A 19,599-nucleotide genomic window follows, 5' to 3' on the forward strand; every position below is an offset into this window, starting at 1 on the left:
GGTGCTCGGAAGAGGAAATGATGCATGGATCTAACTGTTTGGCTACCAGAGCTGGAAACAGCTAGTCTTCTCAGCTGACCGCCTCACCCATTCACTCCTGGAAGAAATCTGGGACTCAAAGTCTTAGACACAGATCACTCGTCTGTTTGAACTCCAGTTCGTTTCCAGGTAACTATCCATGGTGAACACCTGAGTTGCTCACTCAACTGTTGACCTCTTCTCTCCCAGCCCCAGCCCTGTCCTCCTGGCTGGCAATAGCCGGGGCCTACAACAGAGACAGAAAAAGGGCCAGACAGACATTTTCAATCCTTTCCTGCCTGGGGATTGGTGAGCCAATCCTGACCAAGGAGCCCAAGGGCATGTCTTTTGCTTGATAAAAAGGGATGTAATCCCAGGAGGACTACTGTCTAGCCACACATGATAAAACCTCCAGCCACATCTTATGGCCAGGGACACGTCACCTCAACAACAAAATGTGAAGAGTCTGGCTCTGAACAAACACAGTCCTTGCCCTGCCTCTGGCTTCTTTCTACACATGATAATAAATCCCTATGGTTTCAGATACCTTTCATCAAGCTCCATTCTCTACAGAAAAAGTATCCTATCTGAGCCACTACCTTCACTGAGAAATTATTAAACAATTGGGAAGGAATGGTCAAGACAAAGGAAACAGATGAAGGTTCCAGTTTCCACAATTAAATGCAGGAGAATGAGGTTGGACTCTGAACAGGAGGCCACTGGTGAACAATGTCTCTGTCTAATGTGACCCAGAGAGAATCAGGGATCATCTTTTGCAATTCTAGGGGCATAACACCATTAAAAAGTCATCATCATATTGCTTGGACATCTAATTTCTTCCCATAGATTTTCCCTTTACTGTACACAAAAGCAGTATTACAGACACCGTCCTAAAGCTTGCCTTTTTTCCCCCATGATCAACATCTGGGAGAACTTTCTATTTCCTACCTAGAAAGCATTCTCATTTGAGATCTAATACCAATGTACTTTTGAATTCAGGTAACATTCCATATTAAATAACTTTGTAGATGACATTTTTTTTTTGTTTGCTGCTGTTGTTGTTTCACTTCACTTTTGTTTTCTAGATAACATTCTTAATTTCAGCATTTGGAAAAAGCATCATAGATGGATGTTCCCAAGACTAGAAGACACTTCAGAAGAGTGGAATCATAATTGTTTTCATGAAGAGTGTTCAGGCTTTGCTGTAAGTGAAATATACACGTTCCCTTCACTGTGCCAGCATGCTTCTGCCTCGGGTTCCGTACCCACTGCCTCTTCCCATGGCTCCACGGCTCCTTCCCCTTCTTTAAGTCTTTCCCAAATCGTAAGAGGATTTCCTGGACCTCTGCATTTGAGAGGTTTGAATAAGAGCATCAGATGGCCACCACGTGGGACATACAATCAACACTGGGCTTCCAGCTTGGCTACTGCCGAGGATTCAATGATGCAGCAGAAAACAACATCCAAGAAGGAAGAAAAGAGCTTGGGATCTTTTCAAAACATATGAACTGGTAGAAGTCTGTAACTTCTGGAATGCTCATTACAGAAGAGTCAGAGAAGTTGAAGATCTCAGAGCGATCCAAAAACCCACGAGGAATCAAAATCAATGTTCAGTGAGATTGTCTTTCCAAGAGCTGGAGTGCTAAGGCCATTGCCAGTGTTGGTCCCCCAAAAAGGGGATGATCAGGACCAAGCAGAGGGAAGGCAAAAAACTTCTCTTTTCCTTGTGTTTGGATTATTTGAAAAATTCGATATCAAAGGAAGAAACACAAAGGAGAGTGAACGAGGCAGACAATGCATTCATTCATCAGGAACTAACCTCACATTCAGGACAAAACCAGTCCCCCTCTGGTTCCGATGTCAGTCTCAGACACTTAGCGTGATAAACCCGGGGACAGAGCTCACAGCAAAGGACTTGGCCTTCCCGGTGACAAACCCAGCAGTAGAAATCATTTCGTCCGTCCTGCGGTACAACATCAACAGGGTCTGTGGTGAGTGGCTGCTTCATATAGTAAAACGGACCATGTCTTAGTTCTGACTGAAATGTAGGCAAGAAAGACAGGTTTGGTTTCAAAACAAATGTGCATTCTCAAAAGGAATTTGAACAAATACAACAATAACAACAAAAGAAAATCAGAGCATTGCACACATTCATTAAAAAGCTATCTGGGGTTACTCTACTTTACATTAACATAGAATTTGCAAGTCATTAGACATTAAGATTTATGTTTTCAATCTTGTATGTGAAGAGGCCATGACTTGAAAAGCTGGTGTCTGGGAGTTAACAGGCAGCCTAGCAGGAGAGCACAGTGGCTAAAACCAAGGCATGCCTGAGTTCAAATTTAGCTCAACCAGCTGCAGGACCCAGGGAAAGTCTTTTAACCACCCCCCCCCCCAGCTTCAATTTTCTCATCTGTAAAGTGGGGTTGATAACATCTAACTCCATGGGATTGTGGTTGGGATTAAAAGGAATCATACAACGTATGCAATTAACACAGCGCCACCATGACAAATACTGCTAATACACTTAAAAGTCCAACATATGGAAACCTAAATGTAAAAAGCCAAGCAAATATGGCAATTTGTCCTGGGAGTCTTTCAACAGTGGGCCATGGGAGAATGGATCCGTTTGGAAATGAGTCACCAAAAATGATCATTCACTTTTTTGAAGGCTACCCCCAACGCACAAAGAATTATAGCCAACAAGAGGCTTTCCTAAAACCATGCTTCTTAAACACAGGAGGCCCTGGTATTTGCAGAGAAGCCACATTACTTACTGAAGACAAACAAGGGCAGAAAGAGCGGGGAGTGCCAATTCATGGGAGCCAGACCCCTCCCTACGCTAAAACAGCGAGAGAGATACTTCCCTAATGATGCACTGGAAAAGACCCTGATGCTGGGAGAGATCGAGGGCAAGAGAAGGGGATGACAGGACGAGATGGTTGGATGGCATTACCAACTCAATGGATATGAGTTTGAGCAAGCTCTGGGAGTTGGTGATGGACAGGGAAGCCTAGAGTGCTATAGTCCACGGGGTCAAAAACAGTCAGACACGACTGAGCGACTGAACTGAACAGAATGATACATTACAGAATCCAGCAAAGCCACTCTCTGAAAACAATCTCTCAGAAGAAACTCCTTCAGAAAATGCCTTTTGGAGACCAGTCTGAAATCTTGTTTAGGAAGTATGAGAAAGTCTAGGGGTAAGTGTTCAAAATGACCTGGTAACTTCCCATGTGACCTTGGGAAAGCTACTCAACCCATTTTAGCCTTGATTCTACGGACAACAGGGCAGCCACAACCACAGTGCCTCCCTCTAAAAAAACCTCCTTGTTAACAAGCTTATCCCTGTCCTTCAGTAAAACTTTACAGGTTTCCCCATAAAGATCTCATATATTGGTTAGGGACTGCATGATTTTTGTTGCTGCTGTGAATGGATCATTTTACCATTACAGTTTCTAAATAGTTATTGTTGGTACATAGACGTGCTATTAGATTTTTGATACTACTTATATATGCACAGTTCTAATAATTTACTGATTAAAAACTTCTATCATCTCTAAGTAACAGTAGTTTTGTCTGCCCATGTCTAATATTCTTGTATCGCTTTAGTTTTCTCCTTATTTTACCAGCTAGGACCCCCAGGATAATGGGAGAGAGTGACCACAATTGCAGGCATCCCTCTTGCTCCTGGTTTTTATTATGAGGTTTTAATGTCTCCCAAATGCCTGGTACTTCCATCTTCCTTGATAAAGAGTCTCAGAGATGCCTGCTTAGCAGATCTTCATGAATCAATCCTTCTAAGCCTCCCAACTCACGTCTACTAAGAAAAGAGCTAAGACTAATAAGGGCAGTGGTGTAATGTTTGAGTCCTGTTTGAGTTCAACATTTAAACAGAGTACCCTTACTCAGTTTCCAGAGAATAATATCATTGTCATGCCATTCTTTCCGTGTTACGTTTCTCAGCGCACCGTCACACACACCATTGTCCTTCTGTCCTCACCATCACCCAGAGAGGCACTCAGGGGAGACACCGCTAGTCCCAGCAGACAGAGGAGAAAACTAAGTTTAAACGACTTATCTGACCCCTGAGTCCAGAAGCAAGGACACCCACCTGGGTCTCCTAGCACTTTTTCTCATCCCTATGCCCCACAGAAGATGAAGCTGGATGCAAAGGAGATTCTGATGATTCAGTGACCCGCTCAGAGAACATTCTCTGTAATTCAAAGTAACTTCTGCCACACAAACTTATGATTACCAGGGGGTAAAGGGGGCGGGGGATGAACTGGAAGATCAGGATTGACATATACACATTACTATGTATAAAACAGATGAGCTTCCCCAGAGGCTCAGCAATAAAGAATCCACCTTCAATGCAGGAGACTCAGGTTTGGATCTTCTTGGTTCAGGAAGATCCCATGGAGAAGGAAACGGCAACCCACTCCAGTATTCTTGCCTAGGAAATCCATGGACAGAGGAGCCTGGTGGGCTACAGTAAACGGGGTCACTAAAGGGTTGGATGTGACTGAGTGACTAAACAACAATATGTAAAATATATTACTAATAAGGACCTGCTGTATAGCGTAGGAACTCCACTTAATACTCTGTAATGAACTATATGGGAAAACAATCTTTAAGACTGGATATATGTTACGTGCATAACTGTTTCTCTTTGCTGTATGCCTGAAACTAACACATTATAAGTCAACAATACACCAGTAAAAATTAAAAAAAAAAAAACTTCTGCTAATGCAAAAAGTAGAGCGGAAAAAAAAATCTGAAATTTAGGAAGACAACTAGAAACATAATAGAGGGGGCATGAAAAGATAACGGCATCTAGAGTAAAGGGTTCTCAACTCAGATGACATCTTGGGCTAGACAATCTTGGTTCTGGGGATCTCTTCCTGTGCACTGGAGGATTTGTGGCATCATTCAGAGGCACCCCCACCCCACACGCACCAAACTGGGACAACCAAAAATGTCTCCAAACACTGCCCAAGGTCCCCGGGTGGGGTACAAAACTGCCCTCAGTTGAGAGTCACTCAGGCCGAGGCCTGCTCTCTGCCTAGGAAAATGGTTGCTTGAATTTCTACGGGGGAGGGTGTGAAAGTGGAGGGGCTGGGGGAGGGGAAGACAGAGGAACCACCAGAGAGAGATAAACTGAAGCTATCAAGCAAGCAGAACTATTTCTAACCTGAGTGGGGTCCTCCAGGATGCACTGCGGCTTTCTGCAAGACAGCAGGAAGGCGTATTTGAGGGCCCAACTTCCTTTCAGTAAGTTAATAATAGAACAGGAAGAGGCATGAAGACCTCAATGAAACCAGAAGAATCAGAATGTGACAGCTCATCATCTCTTGAGCAGGCAACCCAAGTCCTTTCCACCTAACAGAAGCCAGGGTACTGCCCCTTGAGAAGTTAAGTTCCCCTCCCCCATGTCCCTGCCCCTACCCCCACCTGGCCAGGGGTGGGCATTCCCGGGAGGACCGACCAAGAGGAGGGCAGACCAGGCTGCCCTTTTTTTAGGAGAGTTCATCCTTGATGAGAACCAGCTGGCTGGGAAACACCTTGCCAGTCAGATGCTGGCTTTATCTGCTGCTTTTAAGTGTTTTCTGCTCCATAAAAATAATCTGATAAATATGCAAGATTTTAAAAAAGGAAAGGTAAATCATTTCAGGTAGAATGAGTTATGATTTTTTTTTCTCCCCCACGTGCACAAGGTGTGTTCTCAGAGTCAGGCAAGCAGGTTGCAACACGCGTTGCTGTTGGCGCTCACTGAAGGCTCTGCACACACGTTCTTACGTCCCTGCTCCTTCCCCAGGTCAGCTTAACGAGAAATAGCCAGGCTTGTTCATCGGCTTCTGGAACACCCCACGGAACACCCCAGCCTCTACCAGGAGCCAGCAAACCTTCTCTACAAAACGGTTCTATGACGATCGGAGGTGAACAGCTGAGGCTTTGCGGGTCATATGGTCTCTACTGCGGCACTCCTGTCACAGGAGGGCAGACGTGACTACAAACAAGGTGTCACGAAGTGGACACGGCTTGTGCCTGTAAACTTCATTTACAGAGACAGGCGCTGGACCACACCTGGCCTGCGAAAAACCAGAGAACATGTCTGGGGAGCCCAGGGGGGAGGACCACAGACTCAAATTCCTTCTGGGGCCACACAGGAAACAGAGAGGAAGGAAAACTGTCCTCATTCCAGCCCGTGTTTTCCTGTATTTGATAAAAATACACAAGGGCTATAAAATAAAGAAAAACTGCTCAGCCCTGGAGTGTGAGGATGGCACTGGAGGGCAGAGCATCTTCAAGGCCCTCGAGCTCCAGTGATCAGCAGTCCTACTGACCGTCCCCTGATCTATCTTGGCTGTTAATATACTGCTCCCGCCCAACAAGGAACTTCTGTTTTTAAGACAATGCATGTGCTGTGTGCTGTGCTTAGTCGTGTCCTACTCTTTGCGACCCCATGGACCGCAGGCCCCTCTGTCCACAGGGATTCTCCAGGCAAGAAGACTGGAGTGAGTTGCTATGCCCTCTTCCAGAGCATGTTCCCAACCCAGGGATCAAACCCAGGTCTCCCACATCACAAGCGAATTCTTTACACCAGGGAAGCCCAAGACAACACATGGGTCCAACAAAATAAGTCCCAGCTCCCCTCCTTATGAGTATGTATAGCCCCCTACTCAGAGGAGGCAACAGGGGCCCTGTCATTTCTCTGCCATATCTCATCAAAGGCACACCTAAGGTCATTATGCACAAATCTCTTAGCAGATTATTGCTCAATACCTGAATAAGAAAGAAAAGAAGTAAAGAAAGGAGGAAGGGAGAGAGAACCTCCCCAAAGGATTCAAACTCAAAAATGTCCCAAGAACTACAGATAGACGGGTATTTCTCAATAAAGGTCCAGTGTCACTCGAGAAAAGGTCTTTCTCGCCCCATCTACCGGAGGTCATTCAGCAAACTGACCCTCCTCCACACAACACCAGAAGCATCCTTCCAGGCTCTGGGATGTCCCCCACCCCCAGTTCCAAGAAAAAAGCACCTACATACTTTCTAACCTTTGTTAAGAGGTGAAGCAAGATGGTGGTGGTCCATTTCAGGTGGTGAAATCCTGGCGGTCCAGTGGTTAAGAATCCCCACCTCTCAATGCAGGGTACACTCATCTGATCCCTGGTCCAGGAAGATCCCACATGCCCCGGAGCAGCTAAGCCCGCAGGCCGAAACTACCGAGGCCCTCAAGACGAGAGCTGTGCCCCGCAACAAGAGAAGCCACCGCAATGAGAAGCACTAGCACCACAACAAAGAGAAGCCCGCAACTAGAGAAGGCCCGCACGCAGAATGAAGGCTCACCACCACCAAAAAATAACATCAGTAAGTCTTTTTTTTAGAAAGCTATTAAAAAAAAAAAAAAAAAAAGAAGTCAAATCAGCGGACAGAAAGGTTGAAAAAAATTAAATACAAACCTTAGAACACATTCCCTAAAAGTAAAGTGTGTTCTAAAGTTCTTCTTAAAACTCTTAGAACTCCCCTAAAAGTAATGAGTCCCCAATACATGAAAAATGGGTGGAAACGTAAAACCCATAATTCTACTTCATAATAAACCATCTCTACCAAAAACAGGAAAATATGGGGTGGGGGGGGTTATTATGCTAGAACAGTTTTCTTTCTTGAACACTGGAACACAGAGAAATTTCAGAGTGAAGAAAAACAAGAAAGGGGTGAAGAATTTTGATATATACCAAAAATCAAAAGGGTATGAATGCCTAGAGAGAGCCAAAGGAGAGGAATGAGCAAAGCTGGCAGGGGATGTCACTATAGGGAGGGGTGGGGAGGGCAGAAAGGTAGCGCACACAGATCCAGTGTCCAGCTGTTGCTGGATTTTTCTGAGTTCTTATAGGAACTATAAAATATAAGTTGATATTTGACATCTCATGACCATCAAATGCTGATAACTTACAGAAATTACATTGATAAAACCTAGAATATGGAGACATACATTTTGCATTTAATTCCATAACTTTTTTTCAATATTGTAATCTAAAAGAAGAAAGAAAAGGGAAAGAGAAGGGGGGAAAAAGAGTCCAGAAGAATTTTTTTTTAAGGATTTAAGTTACCCTTAGGAAAACAGACTGTGCTCAAGGGAAGCTGCCTCGAGGGAAGGTTTGCATAGTTTATGCAAACACTATAAACTAGAATGAATTATGGGGTCAAGGGTCAGGAATTTCTTTTCTTTACAGTTCAAGCTATTCCTCCGTTGCCAACTCCTGGCCATTCAGCCTCAGGGAGTTTTAGATGTGAAAAACAAAAACCCACAATCAACCTTAAAATGTTCCTTCCCAGTTCAAACTCCAGTTTTACAAGGATGGGAAAGCAGCTGACAAGGTCACCCAGTGGGTTTCCCAGATGCAGTGGGGCAGGAAGTAGTCTGGACTACAGGTCTGGACGCCTTCTCCAGAGACACGGCTCTGCAAACTCTCTCATCACTGCGGAAGATGACCGGTTCTGCAGACGCACAGACACGCCCTGTGTGCCCAGTCACCCCTGCTGCTCCGCCCCCCAAGCACAGTGCATTCTGTGTTCACGAGCTCCCCCTGCGTCCACCTCTGGGGTGACAGCAGCCACTGGCCACTTTCTGGCCACAGATTTACAAATACACCATTGTGGTCATGAGGTTTAAGTGTTAAGAGGACCCGTGGATGAGGAAGAGGGAGAAGAAAATCTGTGAATTGCCTAAGTTGGTCAGATTCTAGGAAGAGAGATGTGAGCCAATTTTTTTGTTTTGTTTTAATGTTTTTTTGTGTTTTTTTTTCTTGTTTAATGTGAGCCAATTCTTCCAGGACAGGAGGAAGTCACTGAGCACACACACAGGAGACCACCTCTCCCCAGAGAGCACAGTATCCGCTTCACGACTTTACTCATAACTGGTAAAAGAGGGCTTGCCTTAAATTAAAATTTGAGGATTATTTATAGCCTTTGTGTTTCTTAGTCTTCAAGCCCAATAGCTATGGGATAGCTAATGGTGGTGGGGGTCCGGGGGGGGGTGGGGGCAGCAGCTTCAAGACAGGTAGACTTAAGCTTCTTACTTGCTCTAAGGCCTTGGGGAAGTGACTTAACCTCTCTGCCAGTGAGACAGAGACAACTATACCCTTCCTCACAGCATCAAAAGGCTTATGAAAGGACAGGCACACGGTAAATTCTGCTTTTATTAGTCTCACCAACACTATTACTGAGCCATCATAGCTCAGTTGGTAAAGAATCCGTCTGCAATGCAGGAGACCCCGGTTCGATTCCTGGCTTGGGAAGATCCCCTGGAGAAGGGACAGGCTACCCACTCCAGTATTCCTGGGCTTCCCTGGTAGATCAGCTGGTAAAGAATCCACCTGCAATGCAGAGGATCTGGGTTCGATCCCTGGGATGGGAAGATCCCCTGGAGAAGGGAAAGGCTATATCCACTCCAGTATTCTGGCCTGGAGAATCCCATGGACCTTGGGATTGCAGAGTCGGACGTGACTTTCACTTTCACTCATTTTTCCAACACTGTTGTTATAGGATCTTTCAAATTGCAATCTGAAATTATCTTTTCAATGATCATTTCAAATTGCAGAAATTTACTTACAAGCTATCAGTTTCTCCTCTAATGGGAGTTCCAACTCATTAAACCTGGACTGACCAACATGGCAGCTATAAACCAGAGGTGGCCACGTAAATTTAAATTCAATTAAAAAATTTGGTTGCTCAGCACAGCTGCCACTTTTACAAGTGTTGTGGCCACACGTGGCTTGTGGCTCTCACACTGAACAGCACAGGCCTGGAACACTTCCAAAGCTATTTAATTATTTCACAGATAGTCTGTGCGATTATTTCACTTAGTGTAGACTCTCGCTTAACTTTTATTATTTATGTCATTTAGCTCAATTCCTCTTCACAACAGCCCTGCGAGTTTGGTAGCAGTAAGATCATTATTCTCATTTCAGAAAATGAGAAAATGAAGCACAAAGAGGTTAACCTGCCCACAGCCACAGGGCAGCAGCAGCGCTGGCATTTCACTCTGTAATTTGGAGAGAGAAAATAGATTCATGCACAGAAACGGCCCCCCTCTCAGAGTCCCGGGCGTTTAACCGTTGCTCGGTTTCTTCCCGTGAAAGCAACAATCTTATTTTATTCAACCTCAAATCCCCAGGGTCCACTTCCACATCCATAATCTGCACAAATGCATGAGTACATCCCAAGGAATCTCCTCTGAAATGGTATCAGGAAATGGTATCATCCTGCTTGCTCCATGCTAGGAGACTCAACCTCATGGACCACGAAAGCACCTCTCATCTTTTTAAGTCAGAAGAGTAGCAAGTTTGCAGCACAGAATTTTAGAGCTAGAAGGTCGCTGAGACAAGATATAAGATGGCGAATCGATGTTTACATCGAGGTTGGGGCCTGCCAGGGGCTGGGCGCTCTGAGAAAAGATGGGGACGAACTACCCAAGTCGCGGAGGGCAGTGGGTCAGGAGGGCGGCTGTCTCTCACCACAGCCCTAAAAAACCCATTCTTTTACAGATGAGAAAATTGACACCAGAAGGGAACACAGGCCTCAGCCATACCACCCCCTCCAGGCAGAACTCCAAGCTGTCCTACCAGCCCAGCCTAGGAAGGCAACACCCTCAGGCCACGAGGGCAAACAGTGCCAGCATGTGAAAAAAAGAAATCCAAGGAAAATCCCCAAATCCTAGAGCACCGTATGTCTGTCTTATCTGGGTCACTGCCCTGTCCCCACAAAGAGATCTGAAAAGCCACTGGGAATTTCTCCCCAATTTTGAGCTCCCCTTTCTGTCCTATGCAAATGACAGCCAGAGCAAGGCAGCTTCCTAAATGCTAAGCACATGGGCAGTTGGAAAAACAACAGCCTTTGTCCGCACCCCCTCCCCACCACGCCCACGAGTGTGGGCACCACTCCCGGTGGCCTCTTACCTGCTCCTTATTGTTGTTGTTCAGTAAGCCGGGTTTCTTTTTCTTTTTAATGGGACTTGTGGATGTGTCCTGTGGCGAGTGGCCATTGGAGGAATGAGGAGGGCTGGGGAACTTTCTTTTCTGGGCTGTTCTCTCTGTGGAGCCAGGATCTGAAAGACACACACAGGATCACATATTTTAACGCAGTCAGGACTAGGCCCCGCGGGAAGCGGGGTGTGGAGGACACACTCATTTTGCCCCCAGACTTAGTGCCATCTTATTGATCCTCCTAGAATATACTTACCCCACTGTCTTCCTTGCATGTCTCAAAGAGGTAAGATGGTCTTTCTTTTGCATACATAACATTTCTGTGAAATTTGTAATTTATGGCCAAAATACAAAAATTGGGAAACTTCACATAATAGATTTGGGGCTTCTATTTAAAAAAAAAAAAATCAGAGCCTGCAGGGCCTTATACAACCAGACCAGCCACTTTTTAGACAGGCATATGCCCTCTATTTTACCAAAATCCCCACCCTTCCTTTTGTTGATAAAGGTCTGTCTAGTCAAACATGGTTTTCCAGTAGTCATGTACGGCTGTGAGAGTTTGACCATAAAGAAGGCTAAACGCCAAAGAACTGACACTTTTGAACTGTGGTGTTGGAGAAGGCTCTTGAGAGTCTCTCTTGGACTGCAAGGAGATCACACCAGTCAATCCTAAAAGAAATCAACCGTGAATATCCATTGAAAGGACTGATGCTGAAGCTCCAATACTTTGGCCACCTGATGCAAAGAGCCAACTCACTGGAAAAGACCCTGATGCTGGGAAGGATTGAAGGCGAAAGGAGAAAGGGGCGGCAGAGGATGAGATGGTAGGATAGCACCACTGACTCAATGGACATGAATTTGGGAGACAGAGACAGGGAAGCCGGATGTGCTGTAGTCCATGGGGTCGCAAACAGTCAGACAGGACTTAGCAACTGAACAACCACCACCACCAGCCGTCCCTACTGTGTCCCTGCTGACCAGGTCACAAACCAACAGCCATGAACTGTCACTCACCCAAAGTGAAAGTGAAGTCGCTCAGTCGTGTCCAGCTCTTTGTGACCCTGGGAGGCTACAGTCCATGGAATTTTCCAGGCAAGACTACTGGAGTGGGTTGCCATTTCCTTCTCCAGGGGATCTTCCCCACCCAGGGTTTGAACCCGGGTCTCCCACAGTGCAGGCAGATGCTTTCCCGTCTAGGCCACCAGGGAAGCCACCATTCACACACCCAAGGCTGATGGCAAAAGCAGGAAACCGAAGAGACAGACCAAGAAAAGAAGGCCGCATGCTTTTATGAAAATGAAGGCAAACATAACTCGTGGTAGAAGACATTTATTCATGTTTATCAGGTTAACAAAGTATAACTATGTAAAGAAAATATACCCCACCCACCAGAGTTCCCATGACCCAATCACCAGTAGACAATGTGTTTGTGACTCTCCTCCAAAGAGAGATCAACAGAAAACGGCATTCTCGCCCAAGGCTCATCTGAAAAATACCAACGCCACCCTCGCCAATCCGGTTCTGCTTTTATTCTCCCCGCACCTCATTTAAACACAGGCATTTACACAACATCCCATCTTCACCTGCAAAGATCTGAATCCGTTCCATGCCCGATGGCTCTCCCGCTAGCTGACGGAGGCCATAAGGGAACGGCCTGGAGCCCCTGCTATGCTTGAGAATGAAAACTCCAGGGACCGGAAGAGCATAGGGCTGTGCCAAGAGCGCAGGTGGCAGAATGGGATACAGAGTTCAGAAAGATGACTATCTGCGAAGATGGCCTGATGACGTTCCCCAGCTCCAGGGTTAACTCTCAGGCAAGTCCCAGCACGCGGGCTCTGCTGTGTGTCACCAGCCTGTGTCTGGGATGGTGGCCAGAGCTGCTGGGGCAGATCACCAGGGTCCAAGAGCTGGAGCACCCTCCAGCACGCTTCAGACAATGGACCACTTCTGCGAAATCCCATCCACACCAGGGAGCTCTCTCCACTCACCAGGCAGGCTGCAGGAAAATCCTGAACAAATGTTCCGAGTGCTGCACTGAGACCAGCCCCGAGAGGAAATGAAACGCTAACCACACGCACCCTGAGGGAGAAGAGCGCTCAGAGCCAAGGGTCCAGCCCACGGACATCAGAACAGCGGCCTGGAGAGCCCACAGGGATGGCTCAGAGGCACACACAGCTAGTTAGTGGGGGACTGCACTCAAAAGATGTAGCCTAGGATTGGCAAGTCTCCCCAGAGAGAACCTCCTCTCATTCCCACAGGGGTCCTCACCCCACGTCACCATCACACACGAATACGCGCACATTCTCCATAGGGTCTTTGACCCAACAATCTCCTCCTAGAGACAGTCTACAGGCCTGGTCACAGGCCAGCAAAGCATATGCAAGATGATTCAACTGCAGCAGGTGGTGTTATAGCTAAGACTAGAAAGGACTTCCGTGTCCACAAACTGGGAGTTGGTCTGATAACATTTAGTGGGACACAGCCATGAAGAACAAGGCACCCCGAGACAGACTGACGTATAATAATCTCCAAGCTTCTGGGTCAGGTTGAAGAGCATGAAAATACCAATGACATTCTCCACAGAACTAAAAAAAATAATAATTTTAAAATTTGTATAGGAACGCAAAGACCCTGAATGGCCAAAACAATCTTGAGAAAAAAGAACGGAGCTGGAGGAATCACACTCTCTGACTTCAGACTATATTATTTAATACAAAGCTACACTCATCACAGAACTTCGGTACTGACATAAAAACAAGACACATAGATCAATGGAACAAAACAGAGAGCCCAGAAATAAACCCACACACTTATGGTCGATCTATGACAAAGGAGGCAAGAATATACAATGGAGAAAAGACAGTCTCTGCAATAAGCGGTACTGGGAAAACTGCATAGCTACATGTAGAAGAATAAAATTAGAACATTCTCTAACACCATATACAAAAAAGCAATACATGTCTAGCACCAATAATAGACCAAAAGACACAGCCCAAAAAAGATGGGTTGGTTTGGGTTAGCTTGGTTTTTTCCGGGGTTTTTTTTTCCTCTGTTTTGTTTGGTTTGTTTCTTTTTGAAAAAGATGTTTTCATATATATTCATATTTACATAAGCCTAAAATACTCCTAGTTGAACACAAAAGTATAAGTTCTTAATAGGGACCGGCGGTCGCCTCAGGGGAGGAGAATCTGCAAGGAGTGGAAGAAGGACTTCTTTTCACTGTATATCCCACTGTACTTTACCATGTTCCTGAACTACTTTATCAAAATAAGGAAAAAACAAAAAGGAAGTATTTAGAAGGTTCAGTGTCACATTTTAAAAAAAAGCAGTAGGTGCAAACCAAAGCCAGTAATGAACAAATGACAGAGGCCTGACTCAGGATAAAAAATGTGCCCAGATGTACAGACTTACGGTTGATTCGTATGGGCCTACAGACCCCAGGAAGGAGCTTGAAATTTGTTCTGTGTGAATCTAATAAATCCAAATAACTCCATTTATGTATCAGAGGACAAGTGTTTAACAAAATCGTTTTGGGGGCTCAAAGGAGATGTGTCCCAGAAGAAATGATACCCAGGCCAGGCAAAAACTGAAAGGTATTGGGCCAAAGTTTTGATTCTGTATGTATAGTTTCATTAGTGTGCAAAGTTTGAAAGAGGAGAGCACATCAGCAAAGTCGGACCTGTGGAAAGCTAGGAAAATGTTTGGGGAAAAAAACAACCACTGACCCCTGAACAACAGAGGGGTTGGGCCTTCAACTACTACACAGTTGAAAATCCACATACTGCTATCTCTGCCTCAAAAACAAAGGAACTGATAAAGGACTCACCAAAAACCAGGAAGCTGAAGCAATCTGGATAGAATCAGGACTCAAGCCCTGGTTTTTTGTGATTCCACACACTGTGATCTGTAATCGAACACAAAATGTTCCCCGCACTTAAAAATTGGTAAAATTAAAATGTGTGCGTGCTCACTCAGTTGTGTCCGACTCTGTGACCCCCATGGACTGCAGCCTGCCAGGCTCCTCTGTCCATGGGATTTCCCAGGCAAGAAAATTGGAGTGGGTTGCCATTTCCTACTCCAGGGGATCTTCCTGACCCAGGGATTGAACCTGTGTCGCCTGCATTGGCAGGCTGATTCTTTATAATTGAGCTACCTGGGAAGCCCAAAATGAAGAGACAAGCATTCTATGTATTGAAAAAAAATCCACGTGTAAGTGGATCAGAGCAGATCCAATACGTGTTCTTCAAGAGTCAAGTTTAGCGTGTCGATGTTGCTCGATGGAGTACTAGTGGATTTTGGAAAGGATGTCCCCTCCTCATTGCAAGGACAACCCCAACCCCCTCACACCCGCTGCCATTGATGGTCCCAAACACTTCCTGAAAAGCACCCCCACATACTTCCTGAACCCTCCCAGAAGTGGGACCAGCCTCCTGGAGCACCTCAGAGCTGGAGTTTGGGGAACAGTGGATGAAACCCACAGCCCAGCCCACACCTGGTCAACCTCTGGGGCCAGAAATGGCTCCAGCTCCTCCCTGGGCCATCTAAATCTCAGCCTATGGCTGAGATCTCCTAGGATGATGGTTCCCCATCCAAGTGTTGCCCCCACACTGGCTGCAGCATCACCTATGAATTTGCCAGAAATGCATGTTCTCAGGCTCCATGTCAGATCTACAGAATCAGAAACTGGAGCAGGGCCCAGGGATCTGGGGTTTAAGCAGACTTCTGGAGGATTCAGGAGCATGCTAGTCTGAGATGCTCCCGCATGTGTGTTTGGGAGACAGAGTCTGAGTTCTCCAGTCTCAGGAATCTCCTTTCCTTTCTCATCGCCTTCTAAAGGGTTACTTTGGGACCCCAGGAAACAGAAGCCAAGAAGGAGGCAAAGAGAGAGAATGAAAACAGCTAAGCAACTTTCCCTACTTCTCAGGGCCCCAGGGACACATCTGTAAAACGGGAGGAAAGGTAAGGAAGGGACCAGACCAGTTCTTCCCTGGAGTCCAAGAAAGTGCCCCAAGGCCCCATGAGCTGCCTGCCACAGTTCTGTACATGGATGCAATTTCCTGAGCAAGCGGGCCTGAGCCTACTTCACCTTTTTAAAGGTGAATCAATTCCAAAGATCAAAAAGCTACAGGACCAGAGGATCCTAAGGTCTTTTAACTATGAAATTCTTTAATTCCACATGAAAGAGCAGGATGGGGGTAGGGGGGATTCACTAGAAATGAATATACTCATGAGCCATTGAGAGTGGAGAAAAGTTTTCCCGAAGGCCACCAGGAAATAAAAGGGCAGTGAGAGGAGGGGATCTGACCCAAGGCCGCCCACACCCAAGAGGATCCCCAACCTTCTAGTCTGAGCAAAATAGAAGAAAATCCCCAATTCTGTTCCCAGTTACACACACAGCAACTTGCTCCAGAGTTAACTAGAGTTCAGTGGCTGTATCCAAGGGGATACAAGAAATTTAATAGACTCCAAACAACAGACACATCTGTCAACAGCAGAGGCTCTCACTGAAGCCTCTTAGGGAGAAAAACTGAGAAATGCCGGTTGGATTCAGTGTCCTTTTGAGATACCAGACAGCAGGCCGGCAGCATTCCGACTAACAGCCTGCCCACTCCAGACAGCCTAGGCCTCTTCTGGTAACAGAAGGGTGGGTGGGAACCTTGCTGCAGCCAAAGGAACAAAGCTGCGTTGAGGACCTTTCCAGAAAGCTGAGTCAAAGGTTTTTTCTTTTTTTTTTTCCCCTTTTTGATGATTTAATTCTGACAGGGACATATTTCTACATGCATTTCATGTATAAATTTGGAATAATGATGACACACAGCTACTGTGCACCGAATCACCAGGGAAATGGTTCACCCTTGATCTGAGAGACCTTCCTGGCAAAGCAGAAGGACCTGGGATGTTATGGGGCTGGCCCCATGCCCACTCCCCCAAAGTCAGTCTGGTTCTGAAGGAGTTAACATGGGCAAGAGAGCAGAGCAGAGAAGAAAAGGCCAGAGCCGTGACTCAGGAAAACAGCTTGGCATGGAGCAGGAAGCAGCAGAATTTCCCCTCCTGTGACATTTCACTAAAATCTTAATAAAATATGGCAAGTCTCCTGGGTATCAGGAACCAGGCATGTGACGCCATCCTCCCTGAACCCGCGTCTAGTGAAAGGCCAGAAATAATCCCACTCAGCTTTTCCTAGATGTCCCTTGTCACTAGGGGCGCCCTCCTTCCAGATAACGCAGCCGCAGGTATTAACAGCTAAGATGTTCTTGTATTGCACACAATGCACCAAGCCCTGTTCAAAATGCCTCTCGTGTCCTTCCTTCTAAGTCACCGGCCCAAGAGCACACAAGTGGCCAGGCTGGGATTCGATCCCAGGCAGGAGAACTCCGAGGCCCACCGGCTGGGCCTCACCCCAGGGAGAGGCTTGCCTCAGCTCGGTTGCCAGAAGACTTCCTAATTCAGGGTCTTTGTGTTCAACAGCACACACTCCTTCTGCTCCAGATCACGTGGGATGTGGGGGTTGGGGTGCTCCAGGAACGAGCAGGAAGATGGAAAATTGTGACCGTGTCCCTTGCAATGATGCACGCTACTGGAGCACATCTCACCTCCCAACCCTCACAGGTGGCACCGCAGCCTGTCAGCATCACAGACCAGGCCGGTGGGGAGTGGCGCTCCTCGGCCATCTCCCTTCCCCCAACAGTCCTCCAGTGTCCGTCCATCCATCCATCCAGGCACGCCGCCCCCACCCACATCCGGCACCTGAGTCACAGCCGCCCGCACCACCCGCCCCTTCTCCAGAGTCCAGGAAATGACACACCAATTACAGGGAATTGTCTCCTCCAGAGAGGGAAGGGGCCCCAGCTCAAAGCCGGGCGCTTCCTGGGGAGGACCAGCCCAGTAGTGTGTTTTTATGGGTGTTAAATTTCCCTGATGCTGTCAATGGCGTGGCGGCCAGGGAGGGGCTGAATGGAACAGACTGTCAGTCAACAGGCCAGGACCAGCATCGAAGGTGGGCTGACCCACCATCAGCTGGCGGGGGATGGACAGTCTCAGGCAAGCTGGGGCAAGCTGGTCACCCTACACTGAATTCCGTCAGGCCGGGTGGCACAGGATACAGGGCAGTCAGGACCCGGTCCGCTGCCACTGCGCTAGAGTGCAGTGTGGCTCGAAGCAAGTTCGTTAAGCTCTCTGTGCCTCCATGCTTCCTTCCACCCGATGGAGATGGAGCTACCCCATGGGACTTATGCACAGGTTAAACAGAGTTAATTCATGAGATGCTCATGAATACGACAGTGAGGAAGCACTGGATAAACAGGAGCTAGTTTTTTTAAAAAGCAACACATATCCGCCTTCTTCCTCATCTTCCTCCTCCTCCCTCCTTCTCCAAAAACAGAGCCAATTTCTCCGAGAAAGCATGTTAAATCAAGGCCACAAATTCTGTTACAGAAATACCAGCCTATATAAAAAGTGGAGACGGGAAGGAGCCCAGGATGTGATGTCTCCACGTCCATCAGATGGTGCAGAGTCCAAGTTTTCCCCTGCCACAGCGAAGGCAGGGGCGGATCGGAGGCCTGCAGAGGCTCAACCACGGAACCAGGCGCCATGGCTGCCAGCCTTCATCATGGCCTCCTTCCAGCGTGACCACACGCCGCTCTTTCCCCGGAACAGCAGAGCCCAGCTCGGCTCATCCTTTCCGAGCCTTTCCCAGCCTTTCCCAAAGACGCAGAGCAGGTACCCTAACAGACCTCCCTCCCCAGGAATCCTTCGGCCCTCTCCAGCCAGTCATTGCATCATAATGAAACAAAAGCCCGGAATTTCCTCCAGGCCCAGAGCAGAGGAGAGGAATCTAGTGCGACGCGCAGGGGCGGGGAGAGGAGGGGACAACGTTTCTCTTGCCACGGACCAGGTCCCGGACACGAGGAACACCTGAGCGAGCGAAACGCTCGGGTGAACAGTCTGAGGACCGGGGACCCACAGGAGCTGGAAGACACGGCCGCGACCTGGGCCTCCCTAGGAAAGGCCGCCCTGGCCTAAGCTGGGCTCCTTTAAAGGTCTCCCGCATGTGACTGTGAACTTCCAGATCAGGAAAAGAAGGGCTGGAATGGAGATGAGGAAAGGGGTCGTTCTCAACTTGGGGGACACGTCACTGGACCAGAATCCGGGTACCTCGGAGATCCAAATGAGCGAGGGGCAGGTAACCCTGCAAACGGGGCGCTTACCTGCCATTGAGAAAGCTCTGCTGTTCGGAGGGCCTAGCCTCTCTTTCAAAGAGAACAGAGGCTCACACACGGCACACATTCCTGCTTCCGGACGCTCAGCGGCCTCTCCCAGGGGGAGGAGGAAGCGGTAGGGACGGCAGGCTAAGAGTCACTGCTTCCCAGGCCGGCCGGCAGGGCCAGGACAGCCTCGCCTCCCTGCAATCAGGCAGCCCGAGGCCCACGACAGGCCTCCGTGTCCCCCAGGCGTGCAGGCTCCCATTTATCACCCTCCGCAGACAGCAGCTCGGCTGAGCTGAAAATCTTCAGTGCCAGCACCAAAGAGCCATTTATTTCGCTGATGTGAATAAACACAACGAATTGCATGGTTCTACTTGGCCCGACTGAGA

General features: G+C 47.4%; 1 protein-coding gene across 18 annotated transcripts in view; it reads right to left on the minus strand.

Moving 5' to 3' along the window:
* The window catches only part of ZMYND8 (zinc finger MYND-type containing 8), a 116,951-nt gene that overhangs the window by 67,229 nt on the left and 30,123 nt on the right, over window positions 1-19,599 (minus strand). For 11 of the 18 annotated variants that reach the window (XM_070472733.1, XM_020887236.2, XM_020887229.2 and 8 more), the window contains 2 exons: window positions 10,980-11,128; window positions 1,838-2,056 (listed from right to left, as the gene is read on the minus strand). In XM_070472733.1, coding sequence (XP_070328834.1) covers window positions 1,838-2,026 — 189 coding nt within the window. In that variant the 5' untranslated portion in view covers window positions 2,027-2,056; window positions 10,980-11,128. Of the gene's footprint in view, window positions 1-1,837; window positions 2,057-10,979; window positions 11,129-11,262; window positions 11,395-12,589; window positions 12,763-19,213; window positions 19,447-19,599 lie in introns of those variants that run through there. The other 7 variants (XM_020887238.2, XM_020887235.2, XM_020887233.2 and 4 more) reach the window with 4 other exon arrangements.

Source organism: Odocoileus virginianus, chromosome 9 (genome assembly GCF_023699985.2).
Source record: "Odocoileus virginianus isolate 20LAN1187 ecotype Illinois chromosome 9, Ovbor_1.2, whole genome shotgun sequence".
In the NCBI taxonomy this organism is placed as follows: domain Eukaryota; kingdom Metazoa; phylum Chordata; class Mammalia; order Artiodactyla; family Cervidae; genus Odocoileus; species Odocoileus virginianus.